This window comes from Salmo salar, chromosome ssa11 (genome assembly GCF_905237065.1).
Source record: "Salmo salar chromosome ssa11, Ssal_v3.1, whole genome shotgun sequence".
Classification (NCBI taxonomy): Eukaryota; Metazoa; Chordata; class Actinopteri; order Salmoniformes; family Salmonidae; genus Salmo; species Salmo salar.
This window is the reverse complement of record NC_059452.1, coordinates 21,551,966-21,579,824: the sequence shown is the minus strand read 5'-3', so window position 1 is coordinate 21,579,824 and position 27,859 is coordinate 21,551,966. Positions and strand designations below refer to the sequence as shown.

The 27,859-nt window shown below is 43.2% G+C and overlaps 1 protein-coding gene, 1 long non-coding RNA gene and 3 other non-coding genes across 8 annotated transcripts; 1 reads left to right on the top strand and 4 right to left on the bottom strand.

Annotated features, from left to right (window-relative positions):
• Nucleotides 1-2,312: 2,312 nt before the first annotated feature.
• LOC106562253 (uncharacterized) lies at nt 2,313-7,658 on the bottom strand. Its single transcript, XR_001319000.2, has 3 exons — nt 7,400-7,658; nt 7,046-7,079; nt 2,313-2,821 (listed from the first exon to the last, which is right to left on the bottom strand). It is a non-coding gene; the product is annotated as an uncharacterized lncRNA (long non-coding RNA).
• On the top strand, nt 6,283-19,711 carry LOC106562252 (kinesin-like protein kif7). Of its 4 annotated transcripts, none has more exons than XM_014127015.2 (20): nt 6,283-6,589; nt 8,548-8,962; nt 9,482-9,682; nt 9,850-10,252; nt 10,366-10,713; nt 10,909-11,101; nt 11,915-12,058; nt 12,289-12,447; nt 12,574-12,731; nt 12,847-12,968; nt 13,079-13,213; nt 13,341-13,549; nt 15,030-15,227; nt 15,644-15,769; nt 16,703-16,879; nt 17,057-17,272; nt 17,489-17,695; nt 17,861-18,059; nt 18,389-18,550; nt 18,882-19,711. In XM_014127015.2, exons 2-20 carry the CDS (start codon nt 8,635-8,637, stop codon nt 19,271-19,273), a joined length of 4,077 nt encoding a protein of 1,358 aa, XP_013982490.1. In that variant the 5' UTR covers nt 6,283-6,589; nt 8,548-8,634; the 3' UTR covers nt 19,274-19,711. The 4 variants fall into 4 exon arrangements, with proteins under 4 accessions (XP_013982490.1, XP_013982492.1, XP_013982491.1 ...); XM_014127017.2 differs by having other exon boundaries at nt 6,303-6,589; nt 8,584-8,962; XM_014127016.2 differs by having other exon boundaries at nt 6,303-6,589; nt 8,543-8,962.
• A 2,869-nt stretch (nt 19,712-22,580) lies between these two features.
• trnar-acg (transfer RNA arginine (anticodon ACG)) lies at nt 22,581-22,653 on the bottom strand. The gene has a single exon. It is a non-coding gene; the product is annotated as a tRNA-Arg (tRNA).
• Nucleotides 22,654-23,196: 543 nt separating this feature from the next.
• On the bottom strand, nt 23,197-23,269 carry trnar-acg (transfer RNA arginine (anticodon ACG)). The gene has a single exon. It is a non-coding gene; the product is annotated as a tRNA-Arg (tRNA).
• A 1,174-nt stretch (nt 23,270-24,443) lies between these two features.
• On the bottom strand, nt 24,444-24,516 carry trnar-acg (transfer RNA arginine (anticodon ACG)). The gene has a single exon. It is a non-coding gene; the product is annotated as a tRNA-Arg (tRNA).
• Between the last annotated feature and the right edge of the window lie 3,343 nt (nt 24,517-27,859).

Here is a 27,859-nt window from a genome sequence, read left to right as displayed (position 1 = left end):
GGAGTTAAGGTGAGGCCAGAGAGCTGCCCTAAGGGCATGATTATTCTCACTCAGAGTTATTGAATTAAAGTTCCCCTCATCCTCATTTCAGTCTGGTTCTGGAAAACTGGAATGCATTTTTCTTTTTACACCTGATTGTTTGGCCTCAGGGAGTCTGTTTTATCTTTCTCCCCCATGCCAGGTGCATGCTGGTCTAATTTGTCAGTGTTATTTAGAATCAGAATGTTTCCAACTGCACTGTCTAGACATGGTGATTTTAAATGTAACAACATATATACTGTTTCTAGGTGTTCTTCCTCTGTTGTTCACCATTCTACATCTTATGTCGAAAGGAGAATGTGAAATGTTCAGAGGTGGTGTGTTTTAGTCATGGGGTCAGGAAGAAACATGCTTTTGTGTATGTTAGTTTCTCCTTTCTGTGTTGATGGAAAAAAAAGCAAATTGCCAGCATTTTATGAATCATAGTCTGCCATAATCATAGGCGCTCTAGTTGAACATTAGTTTCCATTCAAAGCGCACAAGGACAGAATTGGCCCTGGCCCCTCTCTGCCCGCTGTGTCGGTAATTGTATAGAGGACAGGCCTTCATTTGAGCTGGAGAGCATAATTCAGCCGGCTTTAATAATGCATTACCATTCCATGCTGCACCTATTAGTTCTGCCAGGACTCCAGCAGAAATAAGAGGAACATATTCCAGACCTTTTTCCTCATGAAGACCCCAAGTAAATATATAAATGGATGCAGAGGCAGGCTCTGCTATTTTGAACAAGTCTCTCATATTCACACTAGCGGATGGCCCTATTATGGTTAATATATATTTAATTGGGAAAACGTATTTGATCCAAGTCAATTTCACTCTCACAGTGGGACTCCTAATGTAATACATTACCCATGTCGGTGGCAAGTTACCCTTTCCTCCCCAGCCAAGTCTGCTCCCATTGAGTGGAGCTGACTCCCATACAATGCTATCCAATTATGACCTCTGCTTTTGTTTGTGATAACCCAAGCAGTTCCTTATGCAAAATAAATGGGACTTGAATATAGGCTAATCAGGCCAGTTAGCACACAGCCAAACCCGTCAGTGGGGGTAATGACAAAAAGCTATTTAGAGGCTAATAATTCTATATTCATTGATATAGAATGATGTGTTTGTGTACTGTAGGTGTATGTTGTGTAGACAAAGAGAAAGCAAGAGGGATGGAGAAGAGTGGAGAGACTGTCTAAGGCTAAGCAGTCACAATACCATTTCAAATTAAGCAGATTAGCCAGTCCCAGCCAGAGGCGGCCAACACAGCTCTACACTACCTGCTGAGATCAATGGGGAATCATTCATTTACCCAAGTGCCTTATTTCAAATTGACTTGTTTAAAATTCAAGGACCCAACTCCCTTTCAGCACCTTTTCAGCGTCCAGACAGGTTGAACTGCCTTTGATGAGCAAGTTGATAACTTGACACTAAAAGACTGTTAGCTACTGCTACTCAGTATGTTCTGACCGTTAAACAGAATGGCTATATATTCATCAGAGAGGATAGCGAGTGAGGTATCATGTCCTATTTGACGTCTTTATTTCTACTTCAATGCATCCAATCAAGAGATCTGATCGTGATTGAAAATATCTTAGGAAAGTGATGTGCATAAACACGGTCTATTGCACATTAGTTTCTCTGTGTCCCGCCGTGTCACTTGGACCATTGGTTGCACTATGCATTAGATGCAGTTTGAGCGTTTACAAGGACAACCCCTCTCTATTGATGGGTTTTATTAGACTCAGAGTGCTGTGGCTGTATTGACTGTGTCCTTCCTGACCACTGAGAGAGGAGGGGGACACAGGTGACAGTCTCTGGAAATGAAGGACAATATTATGGATTTGGGAGACTCTCTGCCCACTCACTGGAAAGGGCATTGGGATTTTACACCATGACATTATTAACTTCTCCAAAACAGGATTTGTAAGGGCACATGGAGCCATAATATACTATTCCAACAGTTTAGTAGCTATAACTGCAGTCTTCAATTTGTCTTAATTTCCTAGTAATTAATACAGGTAGTAAATTAAATCTTACAATGTATCTGGCTGGCCCTGATCGAGCTTGTCATGTCTTTTTATTTTCCATAGGGAGATGACACTGCATCGTGACTCAGAGGGCTAACATCCAAGCCGACCTTACAGAACGCTACAACAGAAATGGAGCCACAGCTCAAGGTGAAGAGTTCTGACTTTTGTGGTCCTGGACGCTATGGAAGACTAGTGATTTTGTTGTTGTAAATTCAGCACCCAGACAACAAGTCATAGTCTACCTCAGTGTCCAGAACTCATGCATCAATGACACCTCAAGCTTTTAGTAGAGACATAATCGTAGAACGCTTAGGAAGAGTGGACTCTTATTTTGAAATTGTGGGATGCACTGTAACCTATTGTAATTTCCGATGGCTTATGTGTGCTTTGACGTTTCATCATAAATTCACTTAATGTATGTCTATTACCATTAAAGAAAACTCATCTTGATTGAGAGGTGTCTTTTATTCTTCTTTTAACATAGAATGGCTTTTGTCAGTTCTGTGTTTAGGCTACATCTGATGTTAAAATGGACACGTTTCGGCCATAGAGGCTTCAATCATCAGATGCTGGGTCCATTGTGAGTGTTGATGAGTGTTGATATGGAATAAATACTCATACTTAATCCTCTTCATTCCTATGTGGAACACAAGTTTTCCATGAGAGAGCACCACTGCTGCTGATCTCCAGTCTTTTTGGGAATGTTATTCCATGACAGGCCACAGTCCTTCTCCTTCACCACGGTTCTTCTCCAGGTTTCTTGTCTAAATGAATAAATACTCAGTATGAATATATACTCAAAGATTAATACTAGTGAACCTGGTTAGAGTTGAGCACATCTTAATGAACATATATATATATATATACACACACACACATATACATATATATACATATATATATATATATATATATGAACTACCATCAATGATCAGTAATGGGATTGATATATTTTGAACAGAAAATGCAAAATGTGTTGAAATATGTTATAAAACAATGGATTATGTGTTGTGATTTCTTATTCGATCAAGTCTTATGAAATCTTAGCGTAGGTCCTTTAACTTTTTCTTTAGTGTTACCAATCAGAAGGTTATTAACACTGTAATAACACAATGCACACACTCTGCTTACAGATATCATTCCATAGACCTTGAGTGGCAAATAGTAAGTAGTAAGCCTTGGACAGGTAAGCCTTGTCCATGCCAGACAACCCATAGTGCCAAATGACTATGATGTATAATTTCCCAGCAGTATAGCCTTGACAATTCAGTGAAATTCTAGACCTCTATAGAATTTTAAATTCATTCGCCGCAAGGAAAGAATAATGTATTGGAAGAAATTAGTTGTATTTATTGCATTTACAGTAGTTACTAGATGAAAAGAGAGATGGACAGATGCAATGGAAGCCTAATGACAGCCATTTGTAATAGCTTTTTTTGAATATGCATCACAGAGAGTAACAATGAGAGTGGGCGTTACCTTCAACTCTGAGATCAGTGTAGGATGTTTCCATGGTTACTACCATGGCAACCTTCACTAAAAAACAGACATCGGCCTAGAACAAATCAGTATGGAATAGTCTGATTTCCATGGCCTCGAGGGTCATTGTTGGTGAAACTCAACAACCCTTTCAATGTGCTGTAGAAATACATCTCTATGGAAAAGGGGCATGCTGTAGAAAGCAGGATAATTGAATGGTGCCTCAACTGAAATGGACAGACAACCAAAAGATAAAGATATAACTGCTACAATAATATCAGGCTATACTGCAGGAAGAATAATCTCCAAGGTCTTTTTGCAAAATTGAGAATTCAAATGGCTGGAAGTACAGTGAAAAGATTGTTTTATACAGTGAATTTTGAAATTAATCCATAATAGATGATACCAAGCTGAACTCAATGTTGGAGAAATACCTTTGGGATCATTTTAGCAGTAGACCTCCTCTGTCTACATTTTTCTTAGGTCATTAATTGTGCCATAGGGTTACGTTGAGTGGGTTTGAGACGGGCTCATCAGCAATAGAATACCGAAATGGCCCTCCAAGCATTGATTCCAATAGTCTCAAAATCAATTTCTTAAAGATCTAATGCAGCCTCTTCTCTCTCAATATCAACTAATTTATGGTTAACAATTTAGTACCTTACCGTGATTGTTTTCATTTAAAATGGTCAAAAATAAAAAAATACTTCTAATATCAAAGAAATTTCTCAAGCAATAATTTTAGACAGAAAACTAGCTGTTCACGGGGCCTTTAACGAGCAAGGATATGATACTTCACCCAAAACATCACATTTACATAAATTGATAGTGTTATTATTGGTTTATTTGCATTCTTTTATTTGGGAAAGGTCATTTTTAATGTGACTCCAGCTGGCTTTCTGCAGAAACATGACAAAACATGATCCATACATACAGTGCATTTGGAAAGTATTCAGACCCCTTGACTTTTTCCACATTTTGTTATGTTACAGCCTTATTCTAAAAATGATTGATGAGGAAAAAAATATCTGCGCACAATACCCCATAATGACAAGGCAAAAACAGGTTTTTAGAAAAAATTTTTTTTTTTAATGAAATATACATTTACAGAAATATTCAGACACTTTACTCAGTACTTTGTTGAAGCACCACTGGCAGCGATTACAGCCTCGAGTCGTCTTGGGTATGACGCTACAAGCTTGGCACACCTATATTTGGGGAGTTTCTCCCATTCTTCTCTACAGATCCTCTCAAGCACTGCCAGGTTGGATTGGGAGCGTAACTGCACAGCGTTTTTCAGGTCTCTCCAGAGATGTTCGATCAGGTTCAAGTCAGGGCTCTGGCTGGGCCATCAAGGACATTCAGAGTCATTGTCCTGTTGGAAGGTGAACCGTCGCCCCAGTCTGAGGCCCTGAGCACTCCGGAGTAGGTTTTCATCAAGGATCTCTCTGTACTTTTCTCCATTCAGCTTTCCCTCGATCCTGACTAGTCTCCCAGTCCCTGCTGCTGAAAAACATCCCTATAGCATGATGCTGCCACCACCATGCTTCACAGTAGGGATGGTGCCAGGTTTCCTCGAGACGTGACACTTGGCATTCAGGCCAAAGAGTTCAATCTTGGTTTCATCAGACCAGAGAATCTTGTTTCTCATGGCATGAGAGTCCTTTAGGTGCAATTTGGCAAAGTTCAAGCGGGCTTTCATGTGCCTTTTACTGAGGAATGGCTTCCATCTGGCCACTCTACCATAAAGGCCTGATTGGTGGAGTGCTGCAGAGATGGTTGTCCTTCTGGAAGGTTCTCCCATCTCCACAGAGGAACTCTGGAGCTTTGTCAGAGTGACCATCACCTCCCTGACCAAGGCCCTTCTTCCTCGATTGCTCAGTTTGGCCGGGCCGCAAGCTCAAGGAAGAGTCTTGGTGGTTCCAAACTTCTTTCATTTAAGAATGATGGAGGCCACTGTGTTCTTGGGGACCTTCAATGCTGCATAAAACAGCATGACATCACCAACAAAGTAAGAACAAGTGATAATTTGTCTCATAGAATCTTCAAAACGAAGTATGAATGAATTCAAAGACTGTGGCGTTTGCTGTGTAGTAGCAATCATTTATGAAACTCAACAGAAAAACTATAGTGCACTAATAGTGCCTTTCCAAATCATGTCCAATCAATTGACTTTACCACAGGTTGACTCCAATTAAGTTGTAGAAACATCTCAAGGATGATCAATGGAAACAGGATGCACCTGAGCAAAATGTTGAGTCTCATAGCAAAGGGTCTGAATACTTATGTAAAGAAGATATTTCAGTTTTTTATATACATTTGCAAACATTTCTAATCACCTGTTTTTGCTTTGTCATTATGGGGTATTGTGTGTAGATTAAGGAAAAAAATGTATTTAATCAATTTTAGAATAAGGCTGTAACGTAACAAAATGTGGAAAAAGGGAAGGGGTTTGAATACTTAACGAATGCACTGTATATTCAATCACATAGACAACATAATATAACCATATGTGGATATTGCAATATTAATAATGAGACTATGATTAACCATGTTTTAATATTGAAGAATAAACTGCCAAATAACCTACTGCATATTTGCTAGAGTACTCTTATTTCTCCTGTCTTATTCAAATGTAAAACAACAGGAGAAGATTCAGAATCATAGTTTATTTGATTACAGTCATTGGACCAGAGCGGTTTCAATTGAACACGCTCAGCACATTACTTTGGACGGGTTGTGAATAGATACAGTACAGCTACGACCGGAAGTGACTTTTCATAGTACGCTAGTAAAGGATTTTAGTCAACCATTTTCCTAACCTTAACCTAATTCTCCCAACCTGCTACGAAAAAGTAACTTACGGTCATGGATGTATACCCAAAGATTTGTTCTATTTGTGCTACCACATAGTCGAAACCCTTTGGACGGGCATCTGCTAGTGTCTACTGAATGACATCACTTCATCCAAACATTCCCACACGGTTCCTGCAGCTCTCAAGTCTCTCTGCTGGAGGTTTAATGGATTGGAAGCTGAAAAGTTTAAGTTTTCTGTAAGTGAATACATTGCAATATGTTATTTACGTATTCATTTTACACATTTGTTTGTGGATGCTTTATGAATGCATAAGAGGTACGGAATAACTAATTTGTGTGTAACACCAACAAAAAACGTTGTAGCTAACGTTAGCTAACCAACGTTAGCTAGATAACTTTTTGGGCCAAATTATGCTAGCTAACGTTGGCGTTCTGTTAAGATGCTCAACCAAACTAGCTATTTTGGCAACTAACGTTACGGTATACGTGTATGTATTTTGTTGTTCTCGTAAAACAATGTTAGCCAGCTAACTTTAGTTAGCAACAAAAAGTTATTTTCCTCGCTAGATAGCAATCTAGCTACCTAGGCTATCATTAGATCTGGTCCATCGCGCGATGACAACGAATTGGCTGGTCATTTATTTATTTAACCTTTATTTCACTAGGCAAGTCAGTTAAGAACAATTTCTTACCAAAAGGCAAAATGCCTCCTGCGGGGACGGAGGCCTGGGATTAAAAATAAAAACAATGTAAATATAGGACAAAACGCATCACAAGAGAGACAACACTACATAAAGAGAAATGAGACAACAACATAGCAAGGCAGCAACATATGACAACACAGCATGGTAGCAACACAAAACATGGTACAAACATTACTGGGCACAGACAACAGCACAAAGGGCAAGAAGGTAGAGACAACAATACATCACACAAAGCACCCACAACTGTCATATGCTAACAACATCTTCAGTCTGAGTGTTATTTTTGGCTGTAAATTACTTTTGTTTAGTGACTGGCATCAATATACCACTGCTGTAACTCACCAAAGTAAAGATGTTGCCAGAGTGATGGATAACGTTTTCTTATGCGCGCACAGGGTGGCATACCTTTAAGCACTTTGGTCCACGCTCATACGACGGATCGCCACTAGTGCAAGCGCACCCGACGCCAGTGGTCGAAAGTATTTTATTTAGGATAAATTGTACCCTGCACACGCAGAGAAGGGTCAGAGAGGAAGATGCGAAGCGTTAGTATGTATGGGCTATTTTTTTACATAAACGCCTTCCCACCTTTGGGACAATGACTCCCTTATTAGGGCGGAGACATTAACATCTCGTCATTGTATACAGATCTCTGGCAACATGTATACTTTTGGGTCTACTCTACAAATCATTGATTGGAATGGACACGCAATGGACCAGAGCTATGCAATCATGTGTATAGCTAAGCTAAAGCTAGCTAGCAGGCTGTGCGAGTTCCAAATCAAAGTTTTTGTTTACTTGGCGGTCAGACATCTTTTCCATGCTAATTAAAGTAATTAATGTATAAAAATCCCCAAAACAAATTCAGACTGGACGTGCTGTTTAGCAGATAACTAGCCAGTTACAGAAATCCACATATTGTTTTGCTAGATGCTTATTTTATTATGACCAGATAACAATGCCATCTAAAAAGTTCCCATCATAGCATGGACTCATTGGCATTGTCTATATAACTAGATAGAGCTAGGCCTATATTTAAGCAATAAGGCCCGAGGGGGTGTGGTATATGGCCAATATACCACAGCAAAGGGCTGTTCTTATGCACGACGCAACGCAGAGTGCCTGGATACAGCCCCTAACCGTGGTGTATTGGCCATATACCACAATCCCCAGAGGTGCCTTACTGCTATTATAAACTGGTTACCAATGTAATTAGAGCAGTAAAAAATAAACGTTTTGTCATACCCGTGGTATACGGTCTGATATACCACAGCTTTCAGCCAATCAGCCTTCAGGGCTCAAACCACCCAGTTTATAATATATTATTTACACAATATATTTGTTTAGCCTCTTTCTACTGGCATTTTCTTTCTTTGATACATTTTATTGCTTATTTCTATTGAATGTTACATTTTTCCGGTATGAGGATTATTAATGAGGTTTTTCTGTATGGGTGTATGAGTTGATTGTGGTTATTTTGGCCAGTGTAGGATGTCCTGTCTAAGATGATTGAACTCACAAACCAGAGACCCTGAAGGGAGTCCTGGACCCCTGACTACTAGCCCAGCCTGCCAGCGATGTCTCCCAAAGTGCCTGGCCATGGCAGGGCGGAGGACACGGCGGTACAGGTTGCTGTTCGAGTGCGCCCCCTGCTGCCCAAGGAGCTGCTGCACAGCCACGAGAGCTGCATGACGGCTGACCCTGAGCAGCGCAGGGTCACTCTGGGTCATGACCGACACTTCCACTGTGACTTCCTGTTTGAGGAGACCAGCTGCCAGGAGGAGGTGTACGCTGTGTGTGTCCAGCCCCTCATAGAGGCCTTCTTTCAGGGCTTCAACGCCACTGTCTTCGCCTATGGGCAGACAGGCTCTGGCAAGACATACACTATCGGAGAAGCCAACCTTTGTGAGTTTATGGTTTCTTCCCCGCTACCTGCAATGTTTGGTCATTTAATAATTTTTGTTCTATGCCTTTTGAGTTCCATCAGAGGAGATGTACTAGCCTGTAGTGTAGAGGAGCGGAGAAAGATGCACATCTTCTGGTGTGTGATATAGAAATGCTGATATGCAGAGAGTTCACACCCATCCTGGAAGCCAACTGCACTTCCTACAATTCAGCTGCTACAGCCTGCGGGAACAGTCCATACCAGACAGGCTTGCCATCTGAGCTACTGGTGTGTGAGATGGCAAATCTGTGTGGGTGGGTTATGGTTATAACACAGAGCGTGTGTGTTTGTGTGAGATGAAGTATGTGTTATATTAGATCAGTTCTGTGGTTCATGTGTGTGTCAGAGGTACGTGTTCCTTCAATGAAAACAGTGCAAAGCTGCAGGCAATGGTTTTATATACGTACATACTTAATTATCCTCAGAGAGGTTACTAGGCTATACCATACAGGGTATATGAACCCAGTGTCTGTGTGTAGCTTCCTTTAGGGATGAGGAGCAGGGCATCATCCCCAGGGCTGTGGCTGAGGTCTTCAAGCTGCTGGATGAGAATGACCTCAGTGACTTCTCTGTCCGAGTGTCTTACCTGGAGGTATACAAGGAGGACTTCAGGGACCTGCTGGAGGTGGAGACAGCCAGCAAGGACATCCACATCAGAGAGGATGACAAGGGCAACATTGGTATGGATGTTTCTTGGTTTGTTTTTCCAACAAATATTTATCGCAAACAAGCATATCTTTGTGTTGTCAGGGATCTTAAAGTTCAACATGAGGGTAGGGAGTAGCCAAAGTCATGTGTGTTAGTTATTCATGTCTCTGTCTGTGCTCGTGTGTGCGCTTCCCTGCAGTGCTGTGCGGGGTGAAGGAGTGTGAGGTGGAGGGGCTGGACGAGGTGCTGAGCCTGCTGGAGTCTGGCAACACGGCCAGACACACAGGCGCCACCCAGATGAACCCCCACTCTAGTCGCTCACACACCATCTTCAGCGTGCACATGGACCAGCGCCGCGGCGGCTCCCGGGCCCATGGTAACCCCACCACAGGCACCGGGCCTCACGTCCTCTCCTCTAAGTTTCACTTTGTGGACCTAGCGGGGTCGGAGAGAATCCTCCGCACAGGGAACACAGGGGAGAGGCTGAAGGAGAGCATCCAGATCAACAGTGGCCTGCTGGCCCTGGGGAATGTCATAGGAGCCCTGGGAGACCCCAAGAGGAGAGGCACCCATATACCATACAGGGACTCCAAAATCACCAGGTATGCAGTCATCTAACATTTGGGGACTCATAAAATGATGTGCAGGATATATTGTTTTCCTCCTTTTTTTTGTTGCAAGTAATTTAAGTCTGACATTTAAATTCTGTATTCAGGATCTTGAAAGATTCTCTGGGAGGAAACGCCAAGACGCTGATGATTGCATGCATCAGCCCCTCCTCTGCGGACTTTGACGAGAGCCTGAACACACTGAACTACGCCAAGCGAGCCCGCAACATCCAGAACCGGGCCACGGTGAACTGCCGAGGAGAGCCGGACCGTGTGGAGGGGCTGGAGCAGCAGATCCGGGCGCTTCGCAGGGCCCTTGAGAACCGTCAACGCTCAGAGACCCGTATCATTGCCCGCTCGGACCCAGACAGGCGGTTGCGCCCCGGAGAGGGAGAGATCATCAGACTGCAAACCCAGAGTGCCCACTACAGGACCTGCACTGACACTGCATACAGGTGAGGTGAAATGCACACAAACTGCTTTAATTTTCTTAATAATCACTGGCAATAAGTTCAGTAGTTGACTAGAAGTAATATTATCAGTTTCATAAAAGAGCACTTTATTGTGAGGATAGATGTGTGTGGGTATTGTTTGGCTAATGAGCTCAGGAGTAGTTGTCTGAATATGGAAGTCTGTGTACCCATCCCCAGGTTGCTGTGTGAGCTGCAGGGTGAGGGGGCGCTGACTGTGGAGCAAGGCCTGAGGGTGAAGGACTGGCTGTGTTCTGTGGAGGAAGAACGCAGCGGCCTGACCACTGCCTCAGGACCTGACAGCGGCATCGAGAGCAGCTCCACCGAGGACACCGCCGCTCTGAGGAAGGGAAGGGTTGCCGTCAAGAACCAGGTCATACACACATTAACAATCACTACATCGCTCACTACATATTCATAAAGCTCCTATTTATTCAAAGAAAAGGCTTAGCAAAATATTTTATCTTATCAACAAGAGGTTCATCCTAGGGCTGGGTAATATATTGTATTTTAAGGTATACCGGTATGGACCCACATACTGCTATGGGTTTTTACAATGCTGTTTATAGTGATATGTTGATACAGTGCTAAGTAAGTTAACAGTTCCAAAACGTAGACTAATTCACGGTCAGTTTTTTTCCTAGTTTGATTTGAGTTTAAAGCAGTCAGAATGGCGGACGCCCAATAAAACCACTTAAAATGAATTTGTTGTTGTAACTCACCAAACTAGAGTTGTTGCCAGAGTGATGGATAACGTTTTCATATGTATGCACATGGTGGCATACTTTTAAGCACTTTGGTCCATGCTCATTTGTCCGATCTCTAGTGCATGCGCACCCAACACTAGTGGTTGAAAGTATTTCCTTGTGGATAAATGATACCCGGCACACATAGATAAAGTTCCGAGAGGAAGAGGTGAAGAGAGAGGTTTCACTGCTCATAAAACATATTTAGAATGTTTATTTTTCAGAAACATAAAATACTGTCAAATACCGCCATACTGTAAAAAAAATGAAAAAGATGTGATATTTTGGCCATATCGCCCAGCCCTAGTTCATCCTATCCTAAAAGCATTCAAACAACCTGACGGAGTTATGATGGTAAGGCATCAATCATCTCACCGAACAATCCAGGTAGTGTTGTTGTGCTCTGTGACTCATAATGTATCTGTCATTGAACCCCACAGGAGGCAGAGAGTGGTAGGGAGGAGTTGGGCCGTGAGAGGGAGGAGAGTGTGGCTCAGCTCCAGGGCCAGGTCCAGCAGCTGGAGAGAGAGAACACAGACTTCCTGGCTGCTCTGGAGGACGCCATGGAGCAGTACAAACAGCAGGTCAGAACTACACAGCATTTTGACTTCTTACTGGCATTTTGGTGTTCAATATGACAGCACTGTAATCATCAAAGAATAAAAGCAAATACATTTTGTCTCATTTCTTAGTCTGTCCTCACTTGCCTCCTATATTTCAGTACTAGTCTCCGTAGATAATAATTTCCATCTTGAGAGATGATCAACATTGTTCATTGTTTCAATGTTTCAATTATTCTCTTCCCATCCCCTAGAGTGATAAGCTGCAGGAGCAGCAGGACGTGATAGTGGAGCTGCAGTGTCTGCTCTCGGGGCCAGGTGTACCGGGGCTGGGATTACACCTGACACCACGCCCCCACACCGCCCCCCAGGGCTCCACGCGCCACTCCCACAACGGACTCGCCAACAGACAGGTAACTGACTGATCAGCACCTCTTAGTAGTGGAATGAAAACTGGTATGAAGTTCCACAGTCTCAACGTTAATCAGTAGTGTGCTCCACAGTGTATGTCGCTATGAGTGTGACTGTGTTGGCTGTAGGTTAGTCCAGTGGACTGTGTGGAGAGCAGCTCATTTGTTGACCAGATCCAGTGTGGTTATGGTCAATCTTCTCATGACCACGAGGACCTGGGAGGGGGAGAGGTGAAGGACTCTGAGGAGGAGGACACTTACGTCAACATGAGCCACGACAGACGGAAGTATGGAGAGAATATCACATCTTTATTTAAAACTGAGTGAGATCAGGCAGATTATAAAATGCCCAAGCATCATTGACTGTCTGGGTTATTGATGGCTACTGTATGTATCTCTTAGACACGTGAATCTGACTTGGACTAAGAGAGATATTATGGGTGGATCAGCAGTTGGAGGGAGAGGTCTCCTGTCTCAGCTGCCTGGGCTGCCTGCCTCTGAACAATTCTCCACCAGGCGACCATGTGAGTCCCACAGCAGGACGGGGCCTAATGAAAATCTAAATGAACTAATTCAAAGTTAAGTTGACTGTGGAAGCACTAACATGTGTTTGCGTCCCCTTCTCTCTGTGCAGCCAACTCCAGTGTAGGGGAGAGCTCAGTGGGTCTGGGGTCAGAGTGGGGCCTGCTACAAGCCCAGCAGAAGATCAGAGAGCTGTCTGTCACCATCCGCATGAAGGAGGAGCTCATCAGAGAACTGGTCAAGACAGGTACATACCTAAGACCATTCCTTCCTGGATTTCTATATGATGGCAATCACATGCCTGTTTTCTCCCTATAAACAATACGTAATGTACCATGGAGTGGTGGGACAGATGTTATCGTGTATTACCGTAGGTAAGGATGCCCAGGCTCTGAACAGGCAGTACACCCGTAAGATCTCTGCCCTGGAGGGGGAAGCTGAGCAGGCCAGGCAGGAAGTCCAGGAGGCCCAGAGACAGCTTCAGGACCTGGAGAAACAGGAGAAGGAGACCAGCGATGTCACTGACAGGACCAGGGCCCAGGAGTGTCGCAGGAAGATAGCTGCAGCACAGAGCAAAGTACAGGTCTGTCTGTCTGAGTCGGACTCTTACACTAATGCATACTGTACACTCGTAACATCAGTTAGTGTGTCTGCTCATAGTGGATGTTTGTACTAGAGGTCGGCATGGCCGATTTAATTAGGGCCTATTTCAAGTTTTCATAGCGATCGGTAATCAGCCTTTTTGGACGCTGATTATGGCCGATTACGTTGCAATCCACGAGGAGACTGTGTGGCAGGCTGACCACCTGTTACGCAGCAACGAAAGGACCTTGTGGTTGCAAGGAGCCAAGGTAAGTTGCTAGCTAGCATTAAACTTATCTTATAAAAAAACAATCAATCTTCACATCATCACTAGTTAACTACACATGGTTGATGATATTACCAGGTTAACTAGCTTGTTCTGCATATAATCAAAGCGGTGCCTGTTAATTTGTCATCGAATCACAGCCTACTTCAACTTCACCAAACGGGGGATGATTTAACAAAAGCACATTTGCTAAAAAAGCACAATTGTTGCACAAATGTACCTAACCATAAACATCAATGACTTCCTTAAAATCAATACACAGAAGTATATTTTTTTAAACCTGCATATTTAGTTAAAATAAATGCATGTTAGCAGGCAATATTAACTAGGGAAATTGTGTCACTTCTCTTGCGTTCAGTGTAAGCAGAGTCAGGGTATATGCAGCAGTTTGGGCCGCCTGGCTCGTTGTGAACTGTGTGAAGACCATTTCTTCCTAACAAAGACCATCATTAATTTGCCAGAATTTTACATAATTATGACATAACATTGAAGGTTGTGCAATGTAACAGCAATATTTAGACTTAGGGATGCCACCCGTTCGACAAAATACGGAACGGTTCCGTATTTCACTGACAGAATAAACTTTTTGTTTTCAAAATTATATTTTCCGGATTTTACGATATTAATGACCAAAGGCTCGTATTTCTGTGTGTTTATTATATTAAGTCTATGATTTGATAGAGCAGTCTGACTGAGCGGTGGTAGGCAGCAGCAGGCTCGTAAGCATTCATTCAAACAGCACTTTCCTGCGTTTGCCAGCAGCTCTTCGCTGTGCTTGATGCACAGCTTTGTTTACGACTTCAAGTCTTATCAATTCCTGAGATTAGGCTGGCAATACTATAGTGCGTATAAGAACATCCAATAGTCAAAGGTACACATTCCACTTTTACTTTCTTCTCCAACACTGTGTTTTTGCATTATTTAAACCAAATTGAACGTTTCATAATTTATTTGAGACTAAATTGATTTTATTTATGTATTATATTAAGTTAAAATAAGTGTTCATTGTTCATTCAGTTTTGTTGTAATTGTCTTTATTACAAATAATATATATATATTAATCGGTAGTGGCTTTTTTTGGTAGTCCAATAATCGGTATCGGCATTAAAAAATCACAATCGGTCGACTCCTAGTTTGTACTTGCCTGTGTCGGTTTATTCATATTTGTGTGTGTGTGGGCGTGTGTGCGCGTTAGGTCCTGAGCCAGCGTCAGAGGGACACGGCGCAGCTGGCCTCACTGTCTGCACAGAGCGAGCGGCGTGTTTCGGAGCTGGAGCGCAGCGTGCAGGGCATGAGGCAGCAGCAGGAGCAGCTGCAGAGACGTCTGCGACACGAGAGCCAACAGAAACGACGCCTGGAGACAGAGATGCAGCGACGCACGCACAGAGTCAAGGTGCAGCCCTGGAGAATGTAGAATACCTGCTAAGAAACAGAGTGGAGCAGGACAATGCTGTGGTTTTTACAGATTGGCATTTGTACATCAAACGTTTTCAGTGATCACATGACATCAACACATTACTAATTTGCATTCATAGCGTATTACAAACACTCCACTGTGGCCTAAATTCTGTGGACAGAATTCCAACATGTAACTAACACCTGAATTATGCATAGCAGCTATTTCTAAGCAGCTATTTCCCCACATCAGTTTTCTCAATTGAGAGAAGGACTAAGCAGTTGGATGGCAATTATATTGTTGCTATTAGAATATGATGCCTGCCTACCTTGGTATCCCTCTGTTTTTACTGAATACTCCTTCTTTCCCTTCATCCCTCTTTCCCTCCCTCTTTCCATCCCCCCCCCCCCCAGGAGCTGGAGATAAAGAATGAACAGCAGCAGAAGATCCTGAGGATAAAGACGGAGGAGATTGCTGCCTTCCAGAGACAGAGACGCAGCGGCAGCAACGGCTCTGTCATATCACTGGAGGAGCAGCTGGTGGGACATGGGGCTTCTACAATGCTTATGAAGCATTTATATAGCACATATAAACAGTTGATTAAGTATTTATACACCAGTTATAGAATCTCAAAAGCATTTATACAGATGTTACATACAAACCATGTTCATTCACCTCTATGCAGTAGTTCTACACCATTTTTATAAAGTAATTCTACGGCCTTTTAAAGTATTTTATGTGGTTTAACTCATAGTTTCCTCTATATATGAGCCAAGGACATAAAACAACAAAACACTAGCCTGGCCAGGAGATCAGCTGGCTACATATCTATCCAAAAGGCATGTTTCAACATCCAAAGGCTTTGTTTCCATTGTTAAAAGTGAAAGATGAAAAATGCCTCATATCCCCCAGCAACTAAATGCAGCTTAGTTTCCCCTGTGTGTTTCCTTATATCTCACACTCATAGTACACATTGAGTGGAGAGAGTCTCAAGTCATTAACTGATGTGCCTGGACAGGCCCAGAGCTCACACTCACACTGGACCAGCGTGATACACAGCCACCATACTGAACTCTGTGAGAAAGCCTGTTTTAGTTGGTCTCTTAGCATGATCTTTTTAACGAAGAGAGTAAGAGACCTGGCAGTCTGTGTGATGGAGATAGGTGTGATATAGATCAATACACTGAATGATGGGCAATCAACAACAAAAACTCTCAGCTGCCTGTCAGTTATAAATGTACAATGTTGTGAGGCACAAGTGTTTAATTATTTCTTGTCTGGGCTTCCAATGAGCAAAATGGCTCGTTTTGTTATTGAACGTTCTTCAGATGTGGGATGTGTCTACATTTGCTGTGTGCCCCTTTGTGTGCAATGTGAGTTACGTCTGAAATATTGAGTTCCTTTGTACGGTACTACCGTGTTTCATTGTGGATCCAAATGAAGTGTGTCTGCATGTGTTCCCGTGCGAGCAGAAGATTGAGGAGCAGAAGCGCTGGCTGGATGAGGAGATGGAAAGTGTTCTGGAGCAGAGGAAAGGACTGGAGGACCTGGAGGGAGAGCTGACCAAGAGGGAACAGATCCTAGCCAAGAAGGAGGCCCTGCTGCAGGAGCGCAGTGGCCTGGAGACCAAGAGACTCCGCTCCAGTCAGGTACACACACATTAAACAGGCCCCACACACTCAGTGCCCCTTCAGATATAGTGGTTTGCCAAGTTAATTTCACTGTCAATTTAAGGATTTACTGTACTCATTGATAAATCATTGATAAATCTAGTACGGCCGAGTAGTGTCTCCTTCAACTGTAGTATATCTCTTCTCTCCCCGTAGGCCCTCAGTGAGGACCTGGTGACGCTGTCTGGCCGTATCGAGTCTCTGGAGCGGGAGCTGAGTGACAGGAACGGCCTGCTCCGCAGCAGCAGTGCCCAGGACTCCCAGCAGATCCGCCAGGAGATCAACAACCTGCGCCAGGAGAAGGACACACTGCTCAAACAGAGAGTTGAGCTGGACGACAAATTACGGCAGGGTAGTCTGCTCTCACCAGAGGTCAGAGACCCTACAGGCTTACAGAAGCTTCTAACATCGCCCCAACACTTCTCTGTGGATTATTTCCATACGTAGTATTTGTATAGTTTCTGTAGTTTGCTGTGTTAGGCTCTGAGTGTCAATGCTGGCGGTGCCCCTGTAGTTTGCTATATTGTGTGTGTGCCTGTATTTCCTCCCATATTTAAACCCCTGTGGCTCTCTTTGTTCTGTCCCAAGGAGGAGCGGTCTGTGTTCCAGCTGGACGAGGCCATCGAGGCTCTGGACGCGGCTATAGAGTATAAGAACGAGGCCATCACCCAGAGACAGAGGCAGCTGAGGGCCTCTGCCAGCATGCTCTCCCAGTGGGAGATGAACCTCATGGCCAAACTCAGCTACCTGTCTGCCTCAGAGACCCGTGCGCTGCTCTGCAAGTACTTTGACAAGGTCTGTCTGTGTGGCCCTCTTCCCTGCTGTTGTGGTTTTCACTGTCGTCTCAAATACATGGCCGCATAGCCAATGTGTACACAGCAAGTCTCCATTCTGATTCAAAGCAGCATGGAAAGGGAGTGAGAGAGAAAGATAGGGGATGTAAGTTGTTTGTGTGTGTAGGTGGTGTCGCTGCGGGAGGAGGAGCGTAAGCTGCAGCTGGCCCTGGCAGATCTGGAGATGCGTGGTGAGGAGCAGCTGCAGCTGGTGCAGTGGCTGGAGAACGCTCTGGACCGCACGCAGCTCGACACGGACCGCAGGCTCACACAGCAGCAGAAGGAGCACGAGAGGAGTGTACAGCTACTGCTGCAGCAGTGCCGAGGTGGGCCTCATACAAATAAATACACACACCTGTAGGATTTAGGCAGAACATGTCAGAATATAACCAACATTTTTTGTTTTCAACAAAGATCTAGGCACATTTGCCTTTGTTGCTCCACCTCAAGACAACAAAATGAGACACGGGCACAACTACCCCTTTCTTTTTTAAAGATAAATATTGTTGATATTTTATCTCCATTCAGTTTGCCATGTCTATACCTCCCATTCAATCCTCCCACACCCAGTGTGATAACAGGACCTGGTCCATTATCTGCAGTGCAGTGTTCCTCAGGTATTGTTGTGGTCCCCCTGATGTTTACTTCCCTACAGAGCAAATGGACGAGGGCCTGGCGGGAAGGCAGAGGCAGTACGAAGGCTGGATCCATAACCTCAGTAAAGAGCTCAACCACTACAAGGCTGCCAACCTGGAACTGAGCAACAGGTTCAGGGAGCTGTGTGGCAACGCCAGCCAACCCATGGAGCAGGGAAAGGGTAATGTATGGCTCATTTTGGATAGGGACATACTATTGTCATTTTTTTACAAAGCGCCCTAGTCAGTAGGTAAAGTACATTCATGTAACATAATGTAGGTAAGATAAGATAACAGAAGGCATCGGCATAAAAAACATAATCCAATCTCTGGTCAAATACTCAGACATCTGCTCTCTCAGATAAAAAAAAGTACATATGTAAAATGCACATCTGTCAGGGAATAATAAGTATTCAACATTCAGTGTTTGTGAGTATTCTGTCCTAGTCTGTCCTGTTCAGTGCTGGGCTGTGAGGCATGTGAATATTCATTATTTTATATGTTGCATTGCAGTTCCGGTCTTTGAGGGCAGAACAGCAGGCAGTGGCAGTGTGGAGAGGCTGAGCCAAAGCCCAGACGACAGCCGTAGGAGAGGGCCAGGGGAGCCAGAGAGACCAACCAGGTCCCGGGAGGAAATAAGGGAGCTGGTCAACACCCCTCTCCCTGCCACATGGAGGCGCTCCTCCCTCCCCACCGAGGACCCCTGCGGCATGGAGGAGCTACAGCAGCGGGTGGCCGTGGAGACGCCTGTAAACCGGGTGGTTCAGACAGGCACTGGGCCTTGGAGTGGGACGACATCTCTGCCATTTGCCAAATCACGCAGAGAGTCCCGCCGATCCAGCCTCAACACCGGACCACTGATCTCAAACAATTCCATAATTGATGTGAGGAAAAATCCTGTTTAAAAGCACAAGGACCTCATGGTAGAATCAAGTTGAAATGCAAAAGGACCTTACGGCAGAATTCAGTTTAAATGCCAAAGGACTTAATGGCAGGATCCTGTTTAAAATGCAACAGAATCAAGTTCAATTCAACATGTCAAAATTGACTCTTTTTTTTCTCCTGTTTTTGTACTGTTAAAATGATGCATTTGTTTTATAACCTGTATGTATCATTTGTATTCATCCGTTCTCATTTTTCTATATTTGTGGTTTTATAAATAAATGTTGAATGCTCTTCATTTTCTATATTAAGCACTTTTCTTTTCCTCCATGTAATTCATCCGCTTGTACAATAATAGACGTTGTCATCATAAACAGGTAATACTGTTCACTGTTGCTATATTGTCATCACTACCCATTTCTGTATGTGAAGTGAAATAAAATATGTGAAATAAAATATGATTCGTGCTTCTGTAATCTCTGACTGACTAATATATTGTAAAGGTGTAATATAAAAAATATTGAAAGTCGTGGTTTGGTGACTAAATAATTATAAAAATTGCTATCTTAAATGCATAAAGCCATACATTTGGACATCAATCAAATGTATTTTATGAAGCCCTTTTAACATCAGCAGTAGTCACAAAGTGCTATACAGATACCCAGCCTAAAACCCCAAACAGCAAGCAATGCAGATGTAGAAGCACGGTGGCTAGGAAAAACTCCCTAGAAGGGCGGAACCAGGCTCAGAGGGGTGGCCAGTCAGAATTAGAATACTAGAATGGAAATGAAATGTAAGTATGATGGGATAAAGATCAACCATTTTGGTTAGGGAGTTGGTCAACCATGGTACGACAGTGCTGTGATAAAATATTGTGTAAAATATTGAATTTGAAGAATGTAACTGCACTGTATGATTGTTAGTGAGCTAGCCAGACAGTTTTAGAGGAATGATTCCATAAATGTTTACATTAACTGCCAATATGACATTACATTCAAACAATGCAGTCACTCCACAGCCATACACTGGCTGAAATCAGTTGATAACAAGTACTGATATCACTCACAGCTTTAAAATAAAATGAAAATGTAGACATTTATGGTCTGTTTACATATACATATTCAATCAATCAAATGTATTTATAATGCCCTTTTTACATCAGCCAATGACACAAAGTGCTGTACAGAAACCCAGCCTAAAACCCCAAACAGCAAGCAATGCAGATGAAGAAGCACATTACATGACCAAAAGTATATGGACACCTGCTCGCCGAACAACTCATTCTAAAACCATGGGCATTAGTACGGAGTTGCTCCCTCCTTTGCTGCTATAACAGCCTCCACCTCTTCTGGGAAGGCTTTCCACTAGGGGACTTGCTTACATTCAGGCACAAGAGCATTAATGAGGTTGAGCACTGATGTTGGACAATTAGGCCTGGCTTACAGTCAGCGCTACAATTCATCCCAAAGGTGTTCGATGGGGTTGAGGTCAGGGCTCTGTGCAGGCCAGTCAAGTTCTTCCACACCAATCTCGACAAACCATTTGTGTATGGACCTTGCTTTGTACACAGGGGCATTGTCATGCTGAAACAGGAAAGGGCCTTCCCCAAACTGTTGCCACAAAGTTGGATGCACAGAATCGTCTAGAATGTCATTATATGCTGTAGCGTTAAGATTTTCTTTCACTTGAACTAAGGGGCCGAGCCCGAAAAATGAAAAACAGCCCCAGACCATTATTTCTCCTCCACTAAACTTCTCAGCTGGCACTATGCATTGGGGCAGGTAGCGTTCTCCTGGCATCCGCCAAATCCAGATTCGTCTGTCGGATTGCCAGACGGTGAAGCATGATTCATCACTCCAGAGAACGAGTCCAATGGCGACGAGCTTTACACCACTCCAACTGATGCTTGGCATTGCGCACGGTGATCTTAGGCTTGTGTGCGTCTGCTCGGCCATGGAAACCCATGTCATGAAGCTCCGGACAAACAGTTCTTGTGCTGGCGTTGCTTCCAGAGGCAGTTTGGAACTCGGCAGTGAGTTGCAACAGAGGACAGATGATTTTTACACACAATGCGCTTCAGCACTCGGCAGTCCCGTTCTGAGCTTGTATGGCCTACCCCTTCGCGGCTGAGTTGTTGTTGCTCTTAGACGTTTCCACTTCACAATAACAGCACTTATAGTTGACCAAGGCAGCTCAAGCAGGGCAGAAATTTGACGAACTGACTTGTTGGAAAGGTGGCATCCTATGACGGTGCCACGTTGAAAGTCACTGAGCTCTTCAGTAAGGCCATTCTACTGCCAATGATTGTCTATGGAGATTGCATGACTGTGTGCTCGATTATATACACCTGTCAGCAACGAGTGAGGCTGAAATATCCGAATCCACAAATTTGAAGGGGTGTCCACATACTTTTGTAGATATAGTGTATTTTAGAGACTATTTATACAGAAGATTGGTATATAAACTGTATTTCTAATTATGACTATCTTAGGTTGACAATAATTATATTATTTCTGATGTATCACATGCTTTTTATTTTCCTGCATAAGTACAATCAGGATTATGCCTCTACTGCCATTCATTCCAATTAGACTGGTTTCACCGCATTCTGGAACTAGTAATTAAATCGTATCTCTATGTGGTCAGTTCTCTTATGGCTGTGACGGGTGTAGATTATAAGAAGAATACATGGCCATTAAGGCCAGCTCATTCCCATAGGGCGGCACACAATTGGCCCAGCGTCTTCCGGGTTAGGGGAGGGTTTGGCCGGGGTAGGCCGTCATTGTAAAATAAGAATTTGTTCTTAACTCACTTACCTAGTTAAATAAAGGTTAAATAAAATTCTTCCAAGACGTTCAAATGTTCATAGATGACCAGCAGGGTCAAATAATAACAACAGTGGATATAAAGGGTGCACCTTAGAAATAAATGTTAGTCAGCTTTTCATAGTAGAGGATTCAAAGGTAGAGAGAGAGAGGGTTGAATCAGCAGGTCCAGGACAGGGTAGCACATCTGGTGAAAATGGTCAGGGTTCCATAGTCGCAGGCAGGTCAGCAGAACTAGATTACCAGCAAGACCGGGAGGACTGTGGTATGGTTTTAGGGTGCAGGTCCTCTGGAAGAGGAGACAGAGAGATAAGAGGAGAATTTCAGGCAACATGCATATGAGCACACAGTACACCAGATAGGACAAGAGAATTTGACATCACAGTACACAAATAGGACAGACTGACCCTATGCCCCCGCACATAGTCTGTAAATTAGGTCTGCTGCTACAGATGGCAAATATTGCACACAATGATTTATAATACTGAAGGGGCAAAAAACTGTACGAGCATGCCAGGAGTCGAACCTAGAATCTTCTGATCCGTAGTCAGACGCGTTATCCATTGCGCCACAAGCCCAGAACTATTAAATGTTACCAAAATATCTATTTTGTAATTCTTCAATTCCTGGTAGATTTTGGTAGTGAAATTGTACAATGTTTCGAATATGCAAAATGTATGATATGTTACAAATTCTAGCTAGGTGGCTAACGTTAGCTAGCTGGCTAACGTTAGCTAGACTAGGGGCTAGAGTTAAGGTTATAGAGTTAAGTTCAGGAGTTAGGTTAAAGGGTTAGGTTATGGTCTGTGCTGATAACCGGACACCCCCATAACAATACACCCCCCTCCTAATGAAATATGGGCAATGTTCTGAACGTTTAATCTCACTCAGTACAGCAGCCTAGGCCCCGATTTTGGGTTGGCAACTGTGTTATGAATAGACCGCGTGATGATAACAAAGACTGTCGAATTATGCTAACGAAAGCTACTTAGCATTACATATGCCTCTCTTGGTGATAATGCATAGTTTCCGCAGAGCCTTTTTATTTGGATGAACTGAAAAGACATCACGTGAGAATCTCGTTTTGTGATTTGGATGGATGGAGCAAAAATAAAAATTAACGAGCTTGCCAGGAGTCGAACCTAGAATCTTCTGATCCGTAGTCAGACGCGTTATCCATTGCGCCACAAGCCCGCTGATGACAGGAATTGCAGTAACAGCAATTTTTTAATTGGTCAACATCAGGTAAAGTATTTGTAGTGAAATTGTATGCGATTGGTTAGCATAAAGCTAGCGGCATGGTCAAGCCAGCGTCTATAATAGCCATACAGTGTTTACTGAGATGCAGCCTCTGCAGAAATCAGGGAATTCACAAGACCCACTGGTTGATGCTTATTTATAAAACCCTCTTAGGCCTCACTCCCCCCTATCTGAGATACCTACTGCAGCCCTCATCCTCCACGTACAACACCCGTTCTGCCTGTCAAATTATATTAAAGGTCCCCAAAGCACACACATCCCTGGGTCGCTCGTCTTTTTTGTTCGCTGCAGCTAGCAACTGGAACGAGCTGCAACAAACACTCAAACTGGACAGTTTTATCTCAATCTCTTCATTCAAAGACTCAATCATTGACACTCTTACTGTTAGTTGTGGCTGCTTTGTGTGATGTATTGTTGTCTCTACCTTCTTGCCCTTTGTGCTTTTGTCTGTGCCCAATAATGTGTGTACCATATTTTGTGCTGCTCCCATGTTGTGTTGCTACCATGCTGTGTTGTCATGTGTTGCTGGCTTGCTATGTTGTTGCCTTAGGTCTCTCTTTATGTAGTTTTGTGTTGTCTCTCTTGTCGTGATGTGTGTTTTGTCCTATAATTTATATTTTATTTTTAATTCCAGCCCCCATCCCCGCAGGAGGCCTTTTGCCTTTTGGTAGGCCATCATTGTAAATAAGAATTTGTTGTTAACTGACTTGCCTAGTTAATTAAATAAAGGTTAAATAAAATAAAAAGAAGTCAGGGCATTCCTACTTCTTGTGCTTCATGGAGCAGAGCTGTTACGAAGAATTTGTCAAAGTGAGTTTGTATTTCAACAGGACCTCCCGTCTCCACCTACTGTCAACCAATCATGTAAATACAGAGCAATATGGAGCCCTCCATTTGGGGTCGGTATCTGTGTTATGTAGTTAAATGTTGTGAATATCCTGCGTAATGATAACAAAGAGCTAACGTTACTTAGCTTTACATATGCCTCTCTGGCGATAACAACGGATCTTTTCTGCAGATACTTTTTATTTGAATGCAATGAATAGACATAACATCATGTGAGAATCTCGTTTTGTGATTTGGATGGATGGTGCAAAAAGGGAGTAACCGAGCTTGCCAGGAGTCGAACCTAGAATCTTCTGATCCGTAGTCAGACGCGTTATCCATTGCGCCACAAGCCCGCTTCGGAAACATGATCCCGCCATTGCTTTTTTATCATTGGTTAATTCCTGGTAACGTCGTGCAATGAAATCGTCTGTGATTGGCTTGTGCGTAATTTCTTCGGAGGCGGACAACTATATGATTGGGTCTCACCCTGCTGTTAATATTCGAGGTCGTCATAGATTTTCCTAGCTGCATTTCTTTTGGTGTTTTTTCTTATTTAATCACACGTCGAGCATTTTGTCCAGTAGACCTATTGTTGACACTGTATGTATTCATTATAACATACATATAGTTATATTCTTGTGTATTGTATTTTATTACTCGTGTTACTATATTATTTTCAAACTCTGCATTGTTGAGGGCTCGTAAGCAAACATTTCACGGTAAAGTCTAAACCAGTTGTATTCGTCGAATGTGACAAATACAATTTGATTTGCATGTATTTTTTACCCGTAAAAATAATAGAAATATAACTAAATGCCTCATGAGCTTAACTGTCGATACTCCAATGTTGGTCAACACTGTAAATGTAAGTACATGTACACACTATAGCTTCAAAACAAGATTAAAACTATAATGTTGATATCATGGATGGTCAGTCCTCTGTCTATGAATTTGAGAGCGGTTACAGATGAAAGGAGTCAGGAGGGGGTAATAGTTTAATGGACAAGTCTAAAGGTGAAATGAACAGCCCAGAGATACAGGAGCATCCACTCTATCAGTGCAGTTGGAGACTGACATTAGAATCAGCCTAAACTGGTCAAAACCAGGTAACTGCCTGCAGCTGATTGGCTAGATAAGTCTGGCACTCAGAATTACAGTTGCCGTGCTACATGGCAACCAATCAGAGGTCAGGTGGCCAAGGTCAGGGAGGTGAGAGAGTTCAACAGCCAGATGCATCTGTCATCATAATCATGAGCAGTGTCAGAGGGAAAAGTCTATTGCTATGGGTTAGGGTTAGGGTTTAGGGTATGGACTTCACAAGGATCCCATATAGCACTAACCAAAAGGCTATACGGACACTGCTGACCTGCAAATTAGGTTTAAATTAGGTTATGGTTGGGGTTAAGGGTTTAGGATAGGAGGATAGGGTGAACTTTAATGTCTCAAGGGGAAAATTGTCTTAGACACTGTACATTACACACTCAACATAATACATACATTGAACATTAACCTTATCATCATACACTTCTCATATAGCCACATACATAATACTTTGAATATTCCCTTTTTCTATCAGCAGCGTACTAACACAGTTCAGCCATACTTATTGTTGTTTAGGTATTAGATGGATATGGGAATGAAGCAGTGCTTATACCTGTTCAGCTTACATGTGGGTACCCTACAGCAGGGGTACTGAAGTACTATTTCAGAAGCTCCGGTCACACAAATGTCCTAGGTGGCAAATGTCCGGATGGATAATGTAATTTATCGGCGTAGTAACAAACCCCTACCTCGCAACCCATGGTACCCCAAACTGTTCACACCCTTCTTGATGGCGGAGAGAACATGTTGCAGTTTTAAAGCTAATTTCCCGTAATTCTACACATTTTGCATGTGGCAGAGAATTTTTGTTGCTGTTTTAAAGATAATTTTCTGCAAATCTATGCACTATTCAATGTCTTATGTGTGTTTTTATGATACCAGGGGTCGAAGACCGACCAAGGAAGCCTGGTTTGTATTGTTTCCCTTGATCTGCAAGGGCTGTGACTTTCGTGGAGCGATAGGTAATGATGCTTCGAGGGTGAGTGTTGTCGAAGTGTGCAGAGGGTCCCTGGTTCAAGCCCAGGTAGGGGCGAGGAGAGGGACGGAAGCAACACTTACATATGGATGCCCTAGTGTCTGCATGAGGGGAACTACTGATACTCAGAGTAAAGTAGATGGCAGGGATCTGAAACACCTTTCAGTGCTAGTCTGATAAAGGTCTGTTTAAATATAATCTGCAGGGAGGGATGTTGCCTCACATCCATGACCATGGCAATTTGTATCAGGCAGGCAATTTGGGATTTCAGTTGGACTGATAAATTGCTGTGATGCCATATGTCAGGATACTCTCAATGACCACATTGTAGAACAACGTCGACTGAAGGTAGCGCCTCTCCTCATTCGGGCGGCACTCGGCGGTTGTCGCTGCCACCGATCCTCTTTTCATTTTCTTTTGGTGAGGTCTGGTTTATGTGTTATTTAGTCTCTCTGTTTAGATTTGGGGATTGTGCGGGATTGTTTTTGTCTGGTTTGGTTAGGTTAGGGTTTTAGGCATTCCCTCTGCATTTTGTGTATTAAGGCTACAACTTTTTCTGGGCTGCGCCCCTACTCGGTTTTCAGGCTCTTACTGTATTGGTATTTTTGCCCTGCCTTACATGTTGTTGGCAGTTTGGACTGTTGCCTATTAACGTGTGTTCGCGGACCATGGTCTCCTGCGCCTGACTTCACCCCTCCTGCTGCTTTGAGTTCCCTGACAACAGGAGCATTATTTTCCGGTCAACTCCAAAAACCCTGAGTCTACTTAGGAAATAGAGGTGTTGTTGGACTCTGCAGCAGACTCTCTACCTGGACCTCCCAACTCAGCACATTGCCCATGTGTACACCCAGGTACTTATACGAACTAACCTGTGCTATGTTGACATTGTGGACAACCACAGGCACGTGATCGTCGACAGATTTGGGGTCAAACACCATCTCCTCCGTTTTCTTTACATTAAAGATGAGATGGTGCTCATCACACTACTTGACAAACCTTTGAATCTCTGACCTGTACACAGTAGTATCAGCATCTTTATACATCAGACCAAGAATAGCGGTATCATTAGAAAACTTGACAACAGTTATCAGGATTACTGATAGTCCTTTCATTTGTGTACAGTGTGAATAAGATGAGTGAACTCACCTTTGGTTAAGGTAAGGGTCGGTTCTATATTTTGATTAGTCGTATTACAGGTCAAGAGTGTCCTTTAAGCCTCTTCTATGTCAGACTGGGCTGCAGAAACTTCTACGTTTTAGGGGAGCCACAGGGGGTTTTCCACAAGTGGCCTTGTCAGTGACCCAGGGTTTATACTTTTGTATAATATTGGGTAAACAAGTAGGCTTTTACTGGTGTAGTCATCTTTGAATGGCTGCAATTAATAGGCTCACCAGTCTTCCTGCTGCTCCAGAGCCTCCCGTACACAGCGCAGAGTTTGGACAAGCCTTTGGTTCTGCAGGAGCAGAACCTGGTGCTCTGTGTCTACACCTTGAGGTCCCGCTGTCTCTTCATCAACATCAGCTCACACCCCAGAGCCTGCAGTCTGAACCCAGAACCACCAATAGAGAAAAATACCCAGAGCAAGTGGATTTATTGAAGTCTTCATTAAAAATGTGTTT

What these genes read in the sequence shown, in the direction of transcription:
- LOC106562252 (XM_014127015.2), top strand. Translation starts at nt 8,635, where the DNA reads ATGTCTCCCAAAGTGCCTGGCCATGGCAGGGCGGAGGACACGGCGGTA. An exon ending in TGGAGCAGTACAAACAGCAG is followed by an intron (nt 12,059 to 12,288) that starts GTCAGAACTACA and finishes CCCATCCCCTAG; the next exon opens with AGTGATAAGCTGCAGGAGCA. An exon ending in ACGGACTCGCCAACAGACAG is followed by an intron (nt 12,448 to 12,573) that starts GTAACTGACTGA and finishes TGTTGGCTGTAG; the next exon opens with GTTAGTCCAGTGGACTGTGT.